Source organism: Patagioenas fasciata, chromosome 23 (genome assembly GCF_037038585.1).
Source record: "Patagioenas fasciata isolate bPatFas1 chromosome 23, bPatFas1.hap1, whole genome shotgun sequence".
NCBI classification, from domain to species: domain Eukaryota; kingdom Metazoa; phylum Chordata; class Aves; order Columbiformes; family Columbidae; genus Patagioenas; species Patagioenas fasciata.
Window position 1 is genome coordinate 452,283 of NC_092542.1, and position 17,547 is coordinate 469,829.

The 17,547-nt window shown below is 65.9% G+C and overlaps 2 protein-coding genes across 17 annotated transcripts in view; one reads left to right on the forward strand and one right to left on the reverse strand.

Moving 5' to 3' along the window:
- Positions 1-17,258, forward strand: part of CHD5 (chromodomain helicase DNA binding protein 5) — a 32,267-nt gene extending 15,009 nt beyond the window's left edge. For 7 of the 16 annotated variants that reach the window (XM_071798352.1, XM_071798356.1, XM_071798363.1 and 4 more), the window contains 22 exons: positions 83-200; positions 903-1,027; positions 1,838-2,069; positions 2,151-2,276; positions 2,409-2,581; positions 3,194-3,368; positions 3,718-3,810; positions 4,204-4,292; positions 4,411-4,544; positions 4,850-4,994; positions 5,363-5,522; positions 5,685-5,764; positions 5,879-6,008; positions 6,357-6,446; positions 6,565-6,702; positions 6,921-7,029; positions 7,220-7,352; positions 7,646-7,841; positions 7,970-8,133; positions 8,225-8,339; positions 10,343-13,958; positions 14,084-17,258. In XM_071798352.1, the coding sequence (XP_071654453.1) occupies positions 83-200; positions 903-1,027; positions 1,838-2,069; positions 2,151-2,276; positions 2,409-2,581; positions 3,194-3,368; positions 3,718-3,810; positions 4,204-4,292; positions 4,411-4,544; positions 4,850-4,994; positions 5,363-5,522; positions 5,685-5,764; positions 5,879-6,008; positions 6,357-6,446; positions 6,565-6,702; positions 6,921-7,029; positions 7,220-7,352; positions 7,646-7,841; positions 7,970-8,133; positions 8,225-8,339; positions 10,343-10,557 (2,940 nt within the window). In that variant the 3' untranslated portion in view covers positions 10,558-13,958; positions 14,084-17,258. Of the gene's footprint in view, positions 1-82; positions 201-902; positions 1,028-1,837; positions 2,070-2,150; positions 2,277-2,408; positions 2,582-3,193; positions 3,369-3,717; positions 3,811-4,203; positions 4,293-4,410; positions 4,545-4,849; positions 4,995-5,362; positions 5,523-5,684; positions 5,765-5,878; positions 6,009-6,356; positions 6,447-6,564; positions 6,703-6,920; positions 7,030-7,219; positions 7,353-7,645; positions 7,842-7,969; positions 8,134-8,224; positions 8,340-8,425; positions 8,496-8,605; positions 9,269-10,342; positions 13,959-14,083 lie in introns of those variants that run through there. The other 9 variants (XM_071798357.1, XM_071798368.1, XM_071798353.1 and 6 more) reach the window with 8 other exon arrangements.
- LOC136111266 (uncharacterized) lies at positions 11,783-16,488 on the reverse strand. Its single transcript, XM_071798610.1, has 9 exons — positions 16,182-16,488; positions 14,415-14,458; positions 14,059-14,096; positions 13,823-13,902; positions 13,372-13,416; positions 13,204-13,248; positions 13,090-13,133; positions 12,888-12,974; positions 11,783-12,600 (listed from the first exon to the last, which is right to left on the reverse strand). The coding sequence occupies exons 1-9, from the start codon at positions 16,391-16,393 to the stop codon at positions 11,783-11,785; spliced, it is 1,413 nt and encodes a 470-aa protein (XP_071654711.1). The 5' UTR covers positions 16,394-16,488.
- Positions 17,259-17,547: the final 289 nt, after the last annotated feature.

Consider the following 17,547-nt stretch of genomic DNA (forward strand, 5'->3'; position numbering starts at 1 on the left):
GTGGTGCCGCCGCCACCGCGGTGCTGGGTCGGACAGGGCAGGTCCCCGGGGCCACCTGTGTCAGGGTCACCTTGCTCTGCAGATGACGAAGATGCTGGACTTGCTGGAGGATTTCCTGGAGTATGAAGGCTACAAGTACGAGCGGATCGACGGGGGCATCACCGGCGGCCTGCGCCAGGAGGCCATCGACAGGTTTAACGGTACGGTGGTCCTGCCTGGCCGAGGAGGGGGTGCGGGAGGGCTGCGCCTTGGCTGTGCCTGTGCCCTGGCTGTGCCTGCGCCCCGGTTGTGGTTGTACCTGCGCCTTGGTTATGGTTGTACCTGCACCTTGGTTATGGTTGTACCTGCACCTTGGTTATGGTTGTACCTGCGCCTTGGTTATGGTTGTGCCTGCGCCTTGGTTATGGTTGTGCCTGCGCCCCGGTTGTGGTTGTGCCTGCGCCCCGGTTGTGGTTGTGCCTGCGCCCTCGTTGTGCCTGCGCCCCGGTTGTGGTTGTGCCTGCGCCCCGGTTGTGCCTGCGCCTTGGTTATGGTTGTGCCTGCGCCCCCGGTTGTGCCTGCGCCCCCGTTGTGCCCGTACCTCGGTTGCACCACACTCGGTGGATCCTGAGGCACAGTGGGGGCTGCTCGTACCGAATCGTTTGGCCCCTGGGCTGTCCCACGGTGAAGCCTGGGCGTGCGTGGTGTGCGGGGCTCCTGCCTTTCCCTCCTAGGCAGACGATGGACCTTCTCCTTTGGCTCTGGAGCTGCGTTTTTTCCAGTAGCTCCCTCCTCGCCTCCCCCGCCCGCCGCTGGCGGGCTCGCCCGGGGGTTCCCGCTGTTCCGTCCCTGAAGCGCGGCGCTGCGCCTCTGCCCACGCTGTCTCTGTCTCACCGTTGCCCACCTGGGTTTGTCTTTCTCAGCTCCTGGTGCTCAGCAGTTCTGCTTTCTCCTCTCTACCCGTGCCGGCGGTCTGGGCATAAACCTTGCTACGGCCGACACAGTCATTATCTATGATTCTGACTGGAATCCCCACAATGACATCCAGGTTTCTGACCTTTCCTTTTCCTTCTCGTATAGTAAGTACCGCTCTGGCTCTGCCCTCTGCCTGCACGCCCTGCACAGGGAACTCAGACTCTTCTCTCGAGAGCTGCTGGCCCTTTCTGCTGTATTTGTGGGGCACGTTTCTGCTCAGCAGCCCCTTTCTCGCAGCCACTGGCCTCACCTGGCCTGTCTGCAGCCCGGAGGGACCTGGCAGGTCAAGCCGGCTCTCTTCTGCAGGCTTCTCACTTCCTCCTGCTGCCTTTTCATAACGGGGTGTCCCGTCCTCTCTTGGGGAGCTTCCACTTGTGTTTCCACACGCCCAGGGCACCAGCAGCTGGAGCGGGTGGCGGCCAATGCCTCCGAAAGTGATGGAAAAGTGGAGGGAAACGTGTAACCCTCCTGTGCCCCCTGGCTGGGAGAGGCTCCTCTCCAGAGCCCGTCTGTGCCACATTCCCTTTCCTGCCTCCAGGCACGAGGATGCGCTGGCGTGGGGTGGCACTAGCGCGGCGCGGTGCTGGCGCGGTGCTGGCGCGGTGCTGGCGCGGTGCTGGCGCGGTGCTGGCGCGGTGCTGGCGCGGTGGCTCTGCAGCCGGGGTTCCCGGGCAGCGCGTCCTCGCTGTGTGCGGACCCTGCAGCGGGGGCTGCGTGGGGAGGCTGGTGTCCCGCGGGCAGGGGACGGGCCGGTCCAGGTTGGCTCTGAGGAGCCGCTCTCGCTCCACCGTCCCGTAGGAGCCTTGAATGCGGAGTTCGGCCTCGGAGCCCTCGGCCGTTGTGCCGTGGGGCCGCCCGTGGCAGCCGCGCTCTCTGCCCGCAGGCGTTCAGCAGAGCTCACCGCATCGGGCAGAACAAGAAGGTGATGATCTACCGCTTCGTGACCAGAGCCTCGGTGGAGGAGCGCATCACCCAGGTGGCCAAGCGGAAGATGATGCTCACGCACCTCGTGGTGCGCCCGGGGCTGGGCTCCAAGTCAGGCTCCATGACCAAGCAGGAGCTGGACGACATCCTCAAGTTCGGGACTGAAGAGCTGTTCAAGGACGATGTGGAAGGTGAGGTGGGAGGCGCGGGGGCTGCTCTGCGTGGGGTCACAAGCTGAGCTGCTGGGGCTCGTTCTCCTCTGGCGCCCGCAGGCACGGTGTCCCAGGGACAGCGCCTCGCCGTGCCAGATGCCGTCACCCCTTTCTCTGATACCCTGTCAACCAAAGGGGGTGCAGCGACTACCGGCATGAAAAAGAAGCACGGTGGTACCCCCCCAGGTGTGTAGCCCCTGTTGCTGGGGTCACCTGTCCCCTCCCTGGCCCTGCATCAACCTGAGCTCGCCTGGCGCTGGGTCGGGCTGTCCCCAGCACGGCGGTTTGCGCTTCCATTCCCCTTGCTTTGCTCTCCAGGTGACAATAAGGACGTGGATGACAGCAGCGTGATCCACTATGATGATGCTGCCATCTCTAAGCTTCTGGACCGCAACCAGGATGCGACTGATGACACGGAGCTGCAGAACATGAACGAGTATCTCAGCTCCTTTAAAGTGGCCCAGTATGTTGTGAGAGAAGAGGACGGTGTGGTAAAGTGATCAGTATCATGTCTTACAATCGTGCCTCTCCGTACATCCCTCGGTGTTTCCTCTGCTCCCTTCCCCGTCCTGGCGAGTGTTTCGGTGCAGGGCAGGACCCCCTGCTCTCTACCCGTGGCTGCGGGAGGTTGTTCAGAGCGGGGGGTCCCTTTGTGCGGCCTGCGGTGCCAGCCGGGCTCTGTCCCTGCCGCCACAGGACCTTGGTTCCATCAGAGCACCCATGGGCGCCTTGCAAGGGCCCTTCCCTGCGGGCTGGCAGTGCGCACGGTGCTGCCCTGTGCCGCGCTGCCCTGTGCCGCGCTGCCCTGTGCCGCGGTGCCCTGTGCCGCGCTGCCCTGTGCCGCGCTGCCGCCCCCGGGTTTCCCAGCATCTGACTCGTTTCCTTCCCCCCTCGATGAAGCGGGCGGTGCTGCTGCTCCACGAGGTCTCTCCCTGGGCGGGAGGTTGGCTCAGCGTGTTGACAGCCTCGCACTGGGGTCAGTCCGTTTGGGCAAAGCCAGGAGCCAGGTTCCCGGCAGCGGCTCAGTGCCCCCTGGTCCCCGGTTAGAGCACAGGCAGCTCTGTAACTGCCCCGTCTCAAGTCTTTTGTCTCTGGCTTTGCAGGAGGAGGTGGAACGCGAGATCATCAAGCAAGAGGAGAACGTGGACCCCGACTACTGGGAGAAGCTGCTGCGGCACCACTACGAGCAGCAGCAGGAAGATCTGGCCAGGAACCTGGGGAAAGGGAAGAGGATCCGCAAGCAGGTCAACTACAACGACACCTCGCAGGAGGACCCAGGTACAGCCTGGCCGGGTCGGGGACAGCGGTCCCCGGGCTGGGTCGGAGCTGCCGCACAGAGCGGCTCCTGGGGGCGCGTTGGCCGAGGCGCTGCCTGGCATTCCTGCGCAGTCTGGCAGCCCGGGTGGCTCTGGGCTTCCCAGAATCATGAGCTTTTTATATTTTGGTCTGTGCACTGTGTTTTTGCTGGAAAAATTGAGGAAAAACACATCTGTGGGCAAAATATTTCAAAGAGGGATTTTTTCTGTAAAGGAGAATACTAATTTTGGGAACCCTGAGCATGTGATTCCCTGCTTGTTGTGTCCCTCTCTCGGGGGCTCTGCTAACCTGGCTCCCTGGCGCTCTGCAGAGTGGCAGGACGAGCTCTCTGACAACCAGTCCGAGTACTCCATCGGCTCCGAGGACGAGGACGAAGACTTTGAAGAGAGGCCAGAAGGTCAGAGTGAGTTAATGCGTTTGCTCCCCGGGAGTTTGCTCTGCGGGAAGCCCTGGCGCTGGGGCGCAGCAGGAACGTCTGGGTTGGAGGGACTGGCGCGCTCCGTGTCCCTGTCCCCACGTGCCTGCAGGTGAGGACGTTCCCGGGCAGCGCAGGCAGCCGGTTAGTGCTTCGCTGGCCACTGCAGGTCCTGGGGGGAAGGACGGGGCCGCAGGAGCAGCAGGAGCAGCGTCCCCTTGCCTGCCGAGGGCAGAGCGTGTCCCGGCTGGGGCTGCGGGGCGGCAGGGGTCTCTGCGGCTCTGCCCAGTCCTGCTCCCATCGGGGGAACACGGGGAGCTCTGACCATCCGTCCTCGCTGCTGGGGCCCGACCGACGCTGGGCTGCTTTGCTTGGCTGTAGGTGGCAGGAGACAATCCCGGCGGCAGCTGAAGAGTGACCGGGACAAGCCGCTCCCTCCTCTGCTGGCGAGAGTTGGGGGGAACATTGAGGTGAGTGCCCAGTGGTGCTGGGGCTGCCCCGGGCTTGCGGCTGGCAGCTCCATGCGAGGCACCCGCGCGTGGGTCCTGGTGCAGCGGTGCGAGCCCAGCGACACCTCCACTCCTGCAGGTCCTGGGCTTCAACGCGCGGCAGCGCAAGGCGTTCCTGAACGCCATCATGCGCTGGGGGATGCCGCCCCAGGACGCCTTCAACTCCCACTGGCTGGTGCGGGACCTGCGCGGGAAGAGCGAGAAGGAGTTCAGGTGCCGGGAGGTCCGGGCGGGGGGCGAGGGCTGTCCCGGGCGGGGGGCGAGCGCTCGGCTCGCGCATCCAGGACCAGCTGCGGTCACGCTGCTGTCTTGCTGTGTCACCACCTCTGCTGTGCTCCCCATGGCGAGACAGAGGCTGTGCTGGGACAAACTGGCCGGGCAGCAGTAGCCCCAGTGCCTGCACACCCCACGGGGGTTCCTTTTGGGGAGGCAGCGCCTGTTGGTTTGTGAGGGCGGCTGCTGTTCTCTTTAAGCCAGGCTGGATCTCAGCCCGGGGTGCGACTCCCTTCCCTCCGCAGGGCCTACGTCTCCCTCTTCATGAGACATTTGTGTGAACCCGGGGCAGACGGTGCCGAAACCTTTGCGGACGGCGTTCCGCGGGAGGGGCTGTCCCGGCAGCACGTGCTGACCCGCATAGGGGTCATGTCGCTAGTAAGGAAGAAGGTGGGTGAGGAAAACCCGGGATGCGCTGTTTCAGGTGTGTTCTGGGGACTCGTGGGTTTCAGGGGCTGCGAACGCCTCTCGCCGGGGATCCCAGCAGGGTATCCCAGCTCAGAGCCCACCCGTGTTTGTCATCAGCAACAGTAACACGAACTGCCTTTCAAACCTGCCGCGTCTTTCCCTGGGAGGGACGCGGGATGGGCAGGCGTTCAGTGCTCTGTTGGCAAAAAAGAGAAATTGCATCAGAGTCGTTGGGTCCCAGAGCTGTCGTGAGCGCTGTCCCCGCAGGGCGGGCGCAGGGTGGCTGCGGGACGGTGGCTGGGACGTACCGGTCCTGCTGCGTTTGACTTGGCGGGTTGTGTCTGTCCCAGGTCCAGGAGTTCGAGCACGTCAACGGGAAGTACAGCACCCCAGACCTGGTTCTCGAGGGCCCGGAGAGCAAGAAGTCCATGGAGATGGTGTCTTCAGACCCCACCACCCCCGTCCCCGCCAGCCCCGCGTACACGCAGGCGGGACCCCCGGCCCTGGCAGGTGCGTGTGCCGACGGCCTTCCCGGGGATCGCGCCTCGGTCTGCTCGGGAAGGGCGGTGGCCTGGGACACCAGAAGGTCTCTCCGGTGTCCGCCTGTCCCGGCAGCACATGTGACCCTCTGGGGGCCCTGGCAACAGCTCTTGTGCTTTGCTGTTGCTGCAGACAAACCAGAAATGCAGCTCGGGTTCCAGGAGGAGAAGGAGCAAGGGGAGCACACGTCCAGGAAGGCGTCTGGCAGCCAGGTGGGCCGGCTGCTCTCGGCTGCTCCTCCGGGGAGCCTCCTGGTGGGCTGCCGGACGCCGAGCGCTCCCCAGGGACAGGGCAGGGCTGATCTGGGCCGGGCGCTTCACCTTAAGGTGCCTGCGAGTGCCGAGAAGGGGGAAAGCGAAGAGCACCTGGAGAGCTGTGAGAGCAAGGAGAAGCCAAGGGAGGAGAAGCAAGAGGAGGGTGAAAAGGCTGAGCCTTCTCCTGAGCCCCCGCTGAAAGGTGGGTCCAGCTTACTGTTCACCAGGACCCTCAGTCCCTCTCCGCAGAGCTGCTCTCCAGCATCTCATCCCCCAGTCTGTATGTACAATCAGGGGCACCTTTTCCGTCCTCAGCAATGCTCTGTTCCCAGCAACGTGTTCCTCCAGGCGTCTCAAGGAAAAGGGAAAACTAAATACGTTTTCTTGACAAAATGCAGAGGAATATTCTGCTTGAAGTTTTTCAACGTCTTGAATGTACAAACAACAGAATCACTTTGTTCTGAACGGGAAAGTCTATCCAGACAATAAGTGGTTCCCTGAGGAGCGTTTTGCACATCAAGCTTTTCTCATGTCCCGTTTCCCTCTGCAGACGAGGGGGTTCCAGAGAAGGAGGAGCCTTTGGAGAAGCCGGAGCTGAACAGCAGTGCGGGTAAAGGGGAGGATAAAGAAGTCAAAGCAGGTGAGGTGCTTTCCCAGTGGTGGCTTTAGCAGGAGTTCCTTGGCAGCTGACGGGGCAGGGATGACGCTTTTGGCAGAGTACGGTTGGGCAGGCATGGTTTCTGGTGTTTGCCAAGCAGAGGACGCCAAGGCGGAGGAGAAGGAGCACAGCGAGGCTCAGCAAAACGGGGACAGAGAGGACGACGAGGATGGAAAGAAGGATGACAGAAGTGTGAACTTCCGATTCATGTTCAACATTGCAGATGGTGGTTTCACAGGTAAAGGCAAGAGACGAGGCAGCGGCTGCTCCTGCAGAGCTTCTGCACAAAATGCGAATGATACGGAAAGGCTGGGGACGGGATGGCGCTCCCCTCGCAGCAGGGTGTCCTGCTCCTGCCCCGCGCCCACGGCTGCCCGGGCAATGGCGCTGCCTGGCGCACCGTGCGGTGTCCCGGCGGCGCTGCTGCCGGCCGGGCTGTCACCTCTGCTCCCGCAGAGCTGCACACGCTGTGGCAGAACGAGGAGCGGGCTGCCATCTCCTCCGGCAAGATCTACGACATCTGGCACCGCCGACACGACTACTGGCTGCTGGCGGGAATCGTCACGTACCCTTTGTCTTGGTGGGACCGTGGCTCCCGCTGTCGGGCGGCAGGGAGGCCAGGGGGCCCCCCGCGGGTCGCGGGAGCTGGGGTGACAGTGAGGTGTCGCAGGGAGGGGTTTGGTGATGTGGCCTCTACGGAGCGGTGGGCACACCCTCGGCTGGCTGGTTCTTGCCTTGACGCCCCCCCGCCGCAGTCACGGCTACGCCCGCTGGCAGGACATCCAGAACGACCCGCGGTACGTGATCCTGAACGAGCCCTTCAAGTCGGAGGTGCACAAGGGGAACTACCTGGAGATGAAGAACAAGTTCCTCGCCCGGCGGTTCAAGGTGAGTTGCGGGTCCGGGGCTGGTGAACCGTTACTGGTGGGGGGGTCCCACCAGTGCCTTCTGGGAGCAGAGCAGCCGTGTGCTCGCGTCTGCACGGGCCCACGGTTGGGATGAGAGAACAGAAGGGCAGAGCCTGTTCCCCCAGGAGCTTTTGGGGTGAGGCTGGTGGGGAGCACTGCAGGGCAGAGGCTCTGCTGGCATGAACCGTGTGGCCAGCTGGAGCCCGCGGCGCGGTGCTGGTTTATACTGGAGGGGGGGCTGGTCCTGAGTCCCTCCCCTCCTGTACCGGCCAGTTGCTGGAGCAGGCCCTGGTGATCGAGGAGCAGCTGCGGCGCGCGGCGTACCTCAACATGACCCAAGACCCCAGTCACCCGGCCATGGCCCTGAACGCGCGGCTGGCTGAAGTGGAGTGCCTTGCCGAGAGCCACCAGCACCTCTCCAAAGAGTCCCTGGCCGGCAACAAGCCCGCGAATGCCGTCCTGCACAAGGGTGTGTGCCGGGGCCGGGAGGGGTTTGCCGCGGCGGTGGGGTCCGCGGGGAGCTTTGCCGTCGGCTGGCGGGTCTGGGACAGGGGTGCTGGGGCCTGGTCCCCTGAGCACCCCTGGCTCTGCTCACAGTGCTGAACCAGCTCGAGGAGCTGCTGAGCGACATGAAGGCCGACGTGACGCGCCTGCCCTCCATGCTGTCCCGCATCCCGCCCGTGGCCGCCCGCCTGCAGATGTCGGAGCGGAGCATCCTCAGCCGCCTGGCCACCCGCGGTGGGGACCCGGCCACCCAGCAGGTCCGTGGGGACGGGGACAGAGCCCTCGGCGGGTATGGCGGGGGGGTCAGGGCTGCAGGTCTGCGCCTCTCACCCCTCCTCACCTCCCCAGGGCTCCTTCGGCTCCTCCCAGATCTACAACAGCAACTTTGGGCCGAATTTCCGAGGTCCCGGGCCGGGCGGGATTGTCAACTACAGCCAGATGCCGCTGGGACCGTATGTGACCGGTAGGTCGGGGTTTTCCGTGGGTGCTCTGGGCAGAGCCATTCGAGGGGTGGGTTTGGGGGTCGTGGCATCACCAGCGGGCGAGCAGGCGTTTCCTCTCCCATCACAGATATTTAGCTGTTCATGCCGTCCTCCTCGCAGCTCCGTCTCCAGCTGAGGTGAGGCTGCGCTGGCCGCCCCTGCGCTGGTGTCGGCGCCCTCCCTGTGCCCCCGGTTTGGGGCGGGGGTCCCGGCTGACGGGCAGCTCTCCCCTCCCCTCTCCCCGCAGCAGCCCCGGAGCCGTTCCCCCGGCTGGAGGACGGGCAGCGCGGCGGTGCCCGTGCGGAGGATGAGCTGCCGCTGCCGGGCCCTCCTGCTCCCGCTTCACATGTGCTTCGAGCAACGCGACCCCGCCGGCGCCGCAGCAGTGCCGCGGGGGCTCATTTCCGTGTACATTTTTTGCACTTTCTTATTGAAGACTTGAAGAGTTTGTCTGGGCGAGGTGGGCAAACTGGGGGGGGAAGGAGAGGCTCCGTGTTTCTGTTTGGTGTTCTTGCCACGTGTGGGTGTGCAGGGCGGCCGGCGGGGGTCCAGCCGCTCCAGGGTGCCCGGCCGGGGCCGAGCTGCTCCCACTTCCCCCCAGGGTCCATTTCTGCGTCCTTGTGGTATTTGAGCAAGTGCCACGTCTGGCGCCAGCCCCGCTGCCGGTCCCTGCGCTGCCCGGGGACGCTGTCCTGGCAGCAGGGCGCACGGCGGAGGTGACACGGGCAGGAGGGAGGGACAGCTGGAGCTGGGCTGGGGACACCTCGAGTGTGGTGGCACTGGCTGTGTGGCGGTGGTGGCCCCTTGCCGGAGCTGGCGGCAGCCGTTAGCGACGCCCCCGCGTTCTCTTCGTGCTCCATGTGTCCCGGTTTCTGTTCTCTGTGTTTTAATAAATCCTTTCGGAAGGGAAGGGTGTCGCAGCAGCCTGGCGGGCGAGGGCGGGGCGGCCGTGCTGGTGGGGACGGGGGGCTCTGGGGGTCCCGGCTGCGGTCACGGTCCCTGCACCCCCCCAGTCACCGGTCCAGCAGCCCCTGGCGCTCCCACACACTCCTGTGAGCTCACGGACAGACAGACAGACCTGCGTGTGTCTGTACATGTAGACATATGTCGTGATTTTTATATGGGTGCATATACACATACATATATGTACCTATACCTACATACATGTATGTACGTGTATACCTCTACACATATATGTAGGTGTGCAAACACATGTCAGTATACATAGAATTGTCATTTTTGGACATATGTGTGCATCTTCATCTTTATATAAGCATACATAAATAGGTTTTGATATATAGGTACAGCTATATCTATGTGGGTATGTATATATATACACATCTGTATATTTTTATACATGTGTGTATATAACTTGGAATTTAATACATGTGTGTGTTCATGCTTATGTACACATGTCTACATGTGGGTATAGGTATGGGTCGATTATAGGCATAGATATATATGTAGGTATGGAGGTATAGATCTGTATTTACATAGGTGTATGTACATATATATGTATCTGTGTATATATATATACATACACATACCCCCCCACCCCCCGTCCCTCCCTCCGGCCCGCAGCCGGTGGTTCCCCGGTGCCGGCGCAGTCGCGGCGCAGGGCAGAGGTGGGGGCCGGGGCAGGAACAGCTTCGTGTGGTCGGCCTGGTGGGGGTACGGCACCGCTCGCCCCCGCCGGCACCGCGGGGCGCCAGCCTCGCATGCAACGGGGCACCGCGGCGGCTCCGGCTGCAGGCAGGGCAACTCGGGGCTCGTGCTCCCCGCCAGCGCTCGCCCCCTGCTCCCGAGCCGTGCCGGCACACGCGGCGCGATGGTCTGGGGTGGCGGGAGCACTGGCGCTCGTGGTGCAAACCACACTCTCCACTCTGCTCCAACGAAGCGCAAGCAAGCGAAGGGGCGGCGAGGGCTGCGCGGCGGGCGGCGCGCCTGCGGGCGCGCTTAGGATCTGTAGTCCTTCTTGCTGTAGGGTTTGTTGCCCAGGATGCTATCGATCTCGTGGACGATGGAAGACGACAGCTTCGGAAGGACCTGTCGGGACGGAGCGCCGTGGGGAGGCAGGATCGCGCCCCTGCTGCACGTGGGGGATGCGGCGGCGGGCGGCACGTGGCCGTGCCACGCTCACCGCCTCCACCGCCACCTCGGTGCGCCCAGCCCCGGCTTGCTGCTGAGCGACCCAGTTAGGGATGAGCTTGGGCTCATCCCCTGCGTTCTCAGCGGCGGAGCCTCGGCTGCCGCTCAGCTTCAGGTCAGGCAAAACCCAGATTTCTTGTTTTGAGGGAGGTTCGCAACCTCCTTTCCCTGCACAGCGCGTTGCAGCCCTGCAGCCCCAAACCGCGCAGGCAGGCGCTGCCCCGGTGAAGCCCCGAGCAGGCGGAGCCTCCCCGGCGCTGCCGGCGCGGTGGAGCACTGACCTGTATTGCTCCGATGTTCTCCATCAGCTGGTCGGTGTTGGAGGCTCCCAGCAGGACGGAGCTCACGCCCTCGTTGCGCAGGCACCAGGCTGGGGCAGGAGGGAGAGCAGAGCGTGAGCGCGGTGCGCCGTCCCTGCTGTCCCCGCCGTCCCCGCCCGCCGCCCGTACCGATGGCGAGCTGCGGCAGGGTGCAGCCCAGGCGCTCGGCGATGGCCTGCAGCTCCTTCAGCTTGGCCTGCTGCCGCCGGCCCTCCTCGCTCAGGATCTTGTCCTTCAGCCACTGGTACCCCTGGGGACAGGAGGGGGGTGCATGGGGACCCTGTGCAGGCCGTGTGTCCCCTGGCTCCCGGACCCCCCACTCCCCCGGGGACCCTGTGAGGCCCCCAGCCCCGCTCCCCCGGCTCTGCCGGTCCCGCCGCAGCCCCCGTCCGGGCTCACCTTCAGCGAGGCGCGGGAGTAGGGGGGGATCCCCCCGTCGTACTTCCCCGAGACGATGCCGCAGGCCAGCGGTGACCAGGTCATGGCTCCGACGCCTGAGGGCAGAGCAGAGCGGGGAGTGACAGCGTCACCCCCCAGCTCCCCGGCCCCAGGGGCTGTGCGAGGGGGCTCAGGGCGGGACCCCCACCGCCGTACCGATCTTGTGGAAGAGCTCGGGGAGCTGCACCTCCACCTTCTCCCGCTGGAACATGTGGTACTCGGCCTGCTCGCAGATCGGCGGGATCAGGTTGAACTGCCGGGCCACCGAATACGCCTCCTGCCGGGGAGCAGGACCTCAGTGCCCCCCCGAGCCCCCAGCTCAGCCCCGAGAGCCGCCCCGAGAAATAATTAAGGCTCGAGCGCATCTGCCAGCTCTTGGCTCCTGCCAGCTGCTGTCTAATTAAATCAGCGTCACCGGGGCTGCTCCGCCACGGCCCCCCGGGCCCCTACCATGATCTCCATGGAGCTCCAGCGCGAGGTTCCCCAGTACATGGCCATCCCCTGGTTGATGACGTGGGTCATGGCTCGCACCGTCTCTGCCGGAGGGAAGGGAGAGCAGTGGGGTTAGCGGGGGCTGCGCGGGTGTGAGGGGCTCGGGCCGTGCTGACGGCTGGCGGGGGCCGGGCTGTGTCCGGATGCTTTTGGAGAAGGAGCAGGACAGGGACCGAGGGAGCAGCTGCTTGGGACGTGCTGGGGACTGCGGTCGATCCTGACATGCTGCTGGCAATGCCGGGGCTCCCCTGGCACGGGGAGCAGCCCCAGGCCCCATGGGTACCGGCACTGCACTTGGCACCGCCGCGGTGGGGGGACCTGAAGCATCGCCCGCGCACTGAGACCCGGGAGAGGGAGGGAACCCTGGACCCGTGCGAGGGGCGCGGGGGTCTCGGGGGGAGCCGGCTCCGAGCCATGCGGGCCGGGGCCAAGCCAAGGCGCGTTGCTGCAGCCAGGGGCAGGCAGCGAGGAGAGCGATGGGCACGGGGCTGCCCGGCAGCGCCAGAGCGCCCCGGCATGCTGCCAGCTGCCCGGCGAGAGGGACCCTGCCGCGGTCCCGGCACGGCCGCACAGGTGCCCGTGTCGAGGACCCCCCGGAGCCTCTTTGCTTTTTCCCCTTCAACTGCACGATGGCCCGAAGGGGCGGGGTGGTTCTGTTGTGCTGCCGCTGCCCGTGCGCTTCGTGGCAGGGTTTGCCCGCGGCGGGGGACGGGGATGCAAATCAGAGGAGGGGGTTCTGCCCAGGAAACGCCGCTGGGGTGCGGGCAGCGGCCGCGGGCAGAGTGCGGGCAGGGAGTACCTTCTATGATGAAAGTCCTGGACTTGGAGGAACTAAATGGGCTCCCTGGTGATAAAAGAGAGATTTAGAGAGAGTGGAGTCGGCTGCTGCCAGGACGGGGGCAGTGACCTGCCGCTGTGCCACCAACCCGTCCCCGCCGCAGCCCGAGGGGGTCCTGGCGCCGGGCTGGGGGTGGCAGAGGCTTAACCATGGCGTGGGCTGACCGGGGAGGCGAAGGAGCCGTTTTTGCTTGGGGAGTGAAAATGCCCTTGAAATAAAAGCCTGGCACAAACCAACCACGAGGGCGACGAAAGGCGGCGGGGAGGAGCGCAGCACCGCGGCACGGCACCCACCTTCCATCGGCGTGTTGGGGTCAGGCCGGTTGGCGAACACCACGTCCACGTACTCCAGCTGCAGCCGCTCCAGCGACGCCTTCAGACCTGCGGCACCAGCGGCACGGGCGCTGTCAGGCGTGCCGGGCTCTGCACCCCCATGAGGGAGCCGGCGCGGCACAGTTTGGCACCGGGGCCGGCAGCGCCCGGCGAGCAGCCCTACCTTCGATGATGTGTTTTCGGGACAGGCCCCTCTCCGTCTCAGCCCTGGGAAAGCAAAGGTGGGTGAGGCCCGGCGCGCCCCAGCTGCGCTGCCGCTGTGGGGGGCGATACCTACTTTCCTCCCCAGAAGATTTTGGTGGTGATGACCAGGCTGGACCGTCTGCGCGGAGAAAGAGTCACCGTCAGTGGCACCCGCAGAGCCCCCGCGCGCGTCCTGACCGCGTACGGGGCACGGCGCGGCATGGCGGTGGCCGGGTTCGCTGCTCGGGAACAACCAGCTTACCTCCAGCCTTTCTTCTTGATGATGTTCCCCAGCACCACCTCGGCCCTGCAAGAGAAGGGGGGTCAGTGCCGGCAGAACCACTGCGGCCACAACCATGGTAAGGAACAGCTGGCAGGGAGGGCCCCAGTCCCCGGCAGACTAAGGGGCAATGCGGTGGCCACGGGGATGCCGGTTCCCCTCTGCTGTGGCACAGAGCTGAGCTGCTCCCTGATGCATGTGCTTGGTTTTGGTTGTTAACGCGGGTGCGTGGGGACACCGCGGTGCCTCGGGGGCGCTGCTCGCCATGCGGGGAGGGCGCTCGGCTACGGTGAGCAAGCGCTCGCTGCCCCGTCCTGCAGCCGCTCTGCAGCTGGCAAACCCAGGAGGCTCCCAGTGCCACCGCAGCTCGGAGGTGCCGGCGGCTGGTTTGCGGATGAGGCCCCTTGTGCCACTGCTCAAGCCGGGTACCTACTTGCCGGCGGCGTAGACTTCTGCCGTGTCGAAGAGGTTAATGCCGTTGTCATAGGCTAAAGTCATCAGCTGCTCCGCCATCTGCGAGGGGAGAGCGGGGAGCGTCGGCGGGGGAGGCTGAGGGCTCGCGGGCGCTGGTGAGCTCTGGCACACCACGGGCACCGAGACCAGCGCCCGCGGCTCTGCCGGCCCCGGCCCGGCCCTGCTCGGCTGGGGAGGGATGGCTGTGCCCCTCACCTCGTCTGTGATCTGCCCTCCAAAGGTCACCCAGGTCCCTGCGGAGGAGAGAGGGCGCGCCCGCGGTGAGCGCGGCCAGCGCGGTGAGCACCCCCACCCCCCTCCCCGGCTGCCCTGGCACAGCCCCGGCACGCGGCAGCCGCGGTTGGTCCCGCCATGTGCGGCACGGTGCTCCCAGCACACCCGGTCGCTTCCCATCACGTCGGAGGAGAAAAAGGAGAAAATAATTTGACAACTTCTGGGCTGCGTCTCAAAGCGGCCGCCGGGCCGGGGGGAACCCTTTCCTTGCCTTGGCGGAGCAGGGAGCGCTGCCCTCGCCGGCAGCCGCGCGGCCCCGCACCAACCCCGGCACTTACCCAGGCCCAGGCAGGACACGCGCAGCCCGGACTTGCCGAGGTTCCTGGAAGACAGAGACCCGTTAGGAAACCACCGGAGCCTCAGAGCGCCTGCTGGTGAGTCGCGCTCCCCAGTGCCCGTCCCCAGCCCCGGTCCCCACGTGGGATGGTCCCACAGGGAGGGTCCCCCCACGATGGATTGAAAAGCCACCCCAGGCCGGGTGCACGGTGCTCGCCAGCGGCACGGCCAGCACTGGCACAGCAGTGCCGTTTCCTGCACCCATTGCCGTGCCTGGTGGGTAATGGCAAGTGGCCGCGGGCAGTGACCTGGTTACAGCGGCTCCTGTGACGGGGCTGAGGTGTTCGGCTGCCCCAGCAGTGCCACCGCGCAGGGACACGGGGCAGGAGCAGGGGGAGATGGCACAGCGGCCGTCGGGCCCAGGGCGTCCTACACGCGGCACAAGCCGTGCCCGTTCCCTGTGCCATGGCCCAGGGGTGTGCAGGGAGAGGGTGCTCGGGAGCGGAGCTCCCGCAGAAATGGAGCACCCTGAACGTTTTGGCTGGAGAGCAGCTCTCGGGCCGGGGGCCGGGCTGGCAGACGCCTCCGCTGCGGTGATGGAGAGCCAGTTTCTTCTTAGAAATGACAAAGGCTCGAGAAGTGAGTGTTAAAATAAATAAAGTGTAGGTGAGCCATGGCAGCTCGCCCGCACGGGTGTCGCGTAGCAACCGGGAGGCACCGCCAGCGCCGGCACACGCATGGCACCGCGGCATGGCACGGGGAGCCGGACAGGGTCCAAGGGCGGCAGCGAACTGCGGGCTGAGCTGAGCCGAGCATCGTCCTTCCGCACCACCACGTTATTGCCCAACATCTGGAGGCACAGGCGCTCCCCCCAACCCCGCGGTATTTTTAGAGCGTTTTGTGGCAGGGAGAGGCTGCGGCCACAGTGGGGGCGGCTCAGGCCCCGCGATGGGGGTCGTGGCAGGGAGGAGGCGGCACCAGCCCCGTCCTGCCCGTCCCAGGCTGCCGGGGCATTGCCAGGGACCCCTGGGTGTCTGACGCTGGCAGCAATCACTGCTCCCCACTTTCCTGCCCAAAAGTGCCTTCACCAGCCACCCAACAGAGACGGGGATGGTTCCTGGGGAGGGCAGGAGCGTGAAGGAGCGTGAAGGAGCGTCCCAGCGCGATGCGCCTTGTCACCGCTGTCACAGCCCTCCCGTCCCGTCCCTCCACAGGAGCATCGCCCAGCGCTGGGGTGACGGCCGGACTTGTCCGACCGGGCTGCAGTGAGGGCAGCCGGACCCCGATCCCGAGGGAGCCCCCGGCCCTGTTCCTGGGAGCGCGTTAACCCCGCGGGGGGCACGGCGGGCACACACCCCCCCGGCAGCCGGGAGCCACGTCCTGGCTCCGCACACGCTTCGCTGGGCAGCGACTCCCCGGCAGTGCCGGAACGGAGCCATGGCAGCCCGTGGATTGACACGCACCGCGGCCCCCCGACCCCTGCGGCTCCGCAGCCGCCCAGCTCGGCAGGTGCCGGGAACGCCGCTAATCCGACCCCTAATTTTGTGGTCCCTTTCCCCCCACCCCAGCAAGGCTGGCTCAGAGCTGCCAGGAGCAGCGAGGGAGGCGATGAGGCGCACGGTCAGCACTTTTAGCACCGAGAAACCTCCAGAGCGGGACGCAAGCTGGGGGCTGGGGGAGCGCGGCGCACCCGACCCCTCGGCTCCGCCGCCCCGAGCCCGTGGGGAGCAGCGCAGCCGCCTGCCCGCCCCAGCGGCGCCCTCGCCTACCGGTACTTCATCCCCGGCTGCTTGACGCTGGACTCGCTGGAGGAGGGGGCGTTCTGCACCGAGAGCTGCCCCAGGCTGCGGGCCACCATGGCCACTGCCCGGAACTTGCCGCGGGTGCCGAGGCTGGGGCTGCCGGCATTCTGCCGGTTCAGCCGGTCCTCCGCGCTCCGGCTTTTGATGCTGTGCTCGGAGCACACAAAGGAGACCTGCATGCTGCTCCGCCGGGCCCCCGCGCCAGCTGCCTAAATTTAGCCGTGGCCCCGGGCGAGGCGGGAGCTCCTCCTGCGCGCCCGCGCTCCGCCGCGCCGCCAACGTGACGGCGGGGGCTGCGAGGCGGCGCGGGGGGCCGGCTCCTCGGCCCTCCTGCCCTCAATATTTGATGAGCTCGGGAAGCGCGCGAGGGCGCCGGGCAGGTGGGGGCAGGACGGGCGGCGCCGCAGCGGGTGCCCCCCGAAGGGCTCCCCGTGGGTGGCGCTGCCGGCGCTGGGGGGCAGCGGGGGCTGCGGCCCTTGGCCTGTGCCGGCACAGCTTCCCCCCTCTCCGGTGGATGCGCGGCCGAAACAAAAAGCTCCCAGCAGAAGCTTGCGCGTCGCCACCCGCGCCGTCCTGGGGCGCGAGCGTGGGTGGTGGTGGTGCCGCCGGCTCCCCGGGCAGAGCTGGGGGTTCGCCCAAGCCGGAGCAGCTGCCCCGCTTGGCTCGGTGGATCGGGGTGAAACCCAGCCCAGCACCTCCCGAGGAAGGCGGGACGCGAGCGGCTGCCCCGTTTTGTGCCCCGGGAAAGGAGCGGGGCCGGGGCTCGGTTTGCGGGGGAAATGATGCACGTTCAGCCCCAGCCTAATGAGAACTCTTGTAATCTCCTCCGCCTCCCTCTGCCGCAAAGCTCCTTAGCTGGGTAATCCCGTGGCGCTGGCTCCAGCTCCAGCCCCGTGCTGGGGGGGCCCCGGCAGCAATTGGCAGCTCCCGGGGGAGGAGGAACCCCTGAGATTTTGGGGGTAGTGGCACATGGCCGAAGGAGCATTGCTGGGGGTGCCTGTGCCAGCCTCTGCCCATCAATAAATAATCACCCCATGAATATTAGATGGGCTCCTGCCACTGTGTAAATGTTATGGTGAGCGGAGGGGAACCTGACCCGCGGTGCGGCACAGCGCGGCGCAGCATGGTGCGGCACAGCGTGGCACAGTGAGAAGGACAAAAGTCACCGGAACCCTGAGACGCCTTGCACCATGCCCGGGACACGCATGCAGAATTAATGGGGCGCCAGCTCTGCCATGAGTGCCGTCAGGCGGGGAAGCGTCTCTGCGGCTGTTTGCGCCACCCGCCCGCTCGTTAACAGCACAGAGATGTTTGCACTTCCAACTTCCCAACA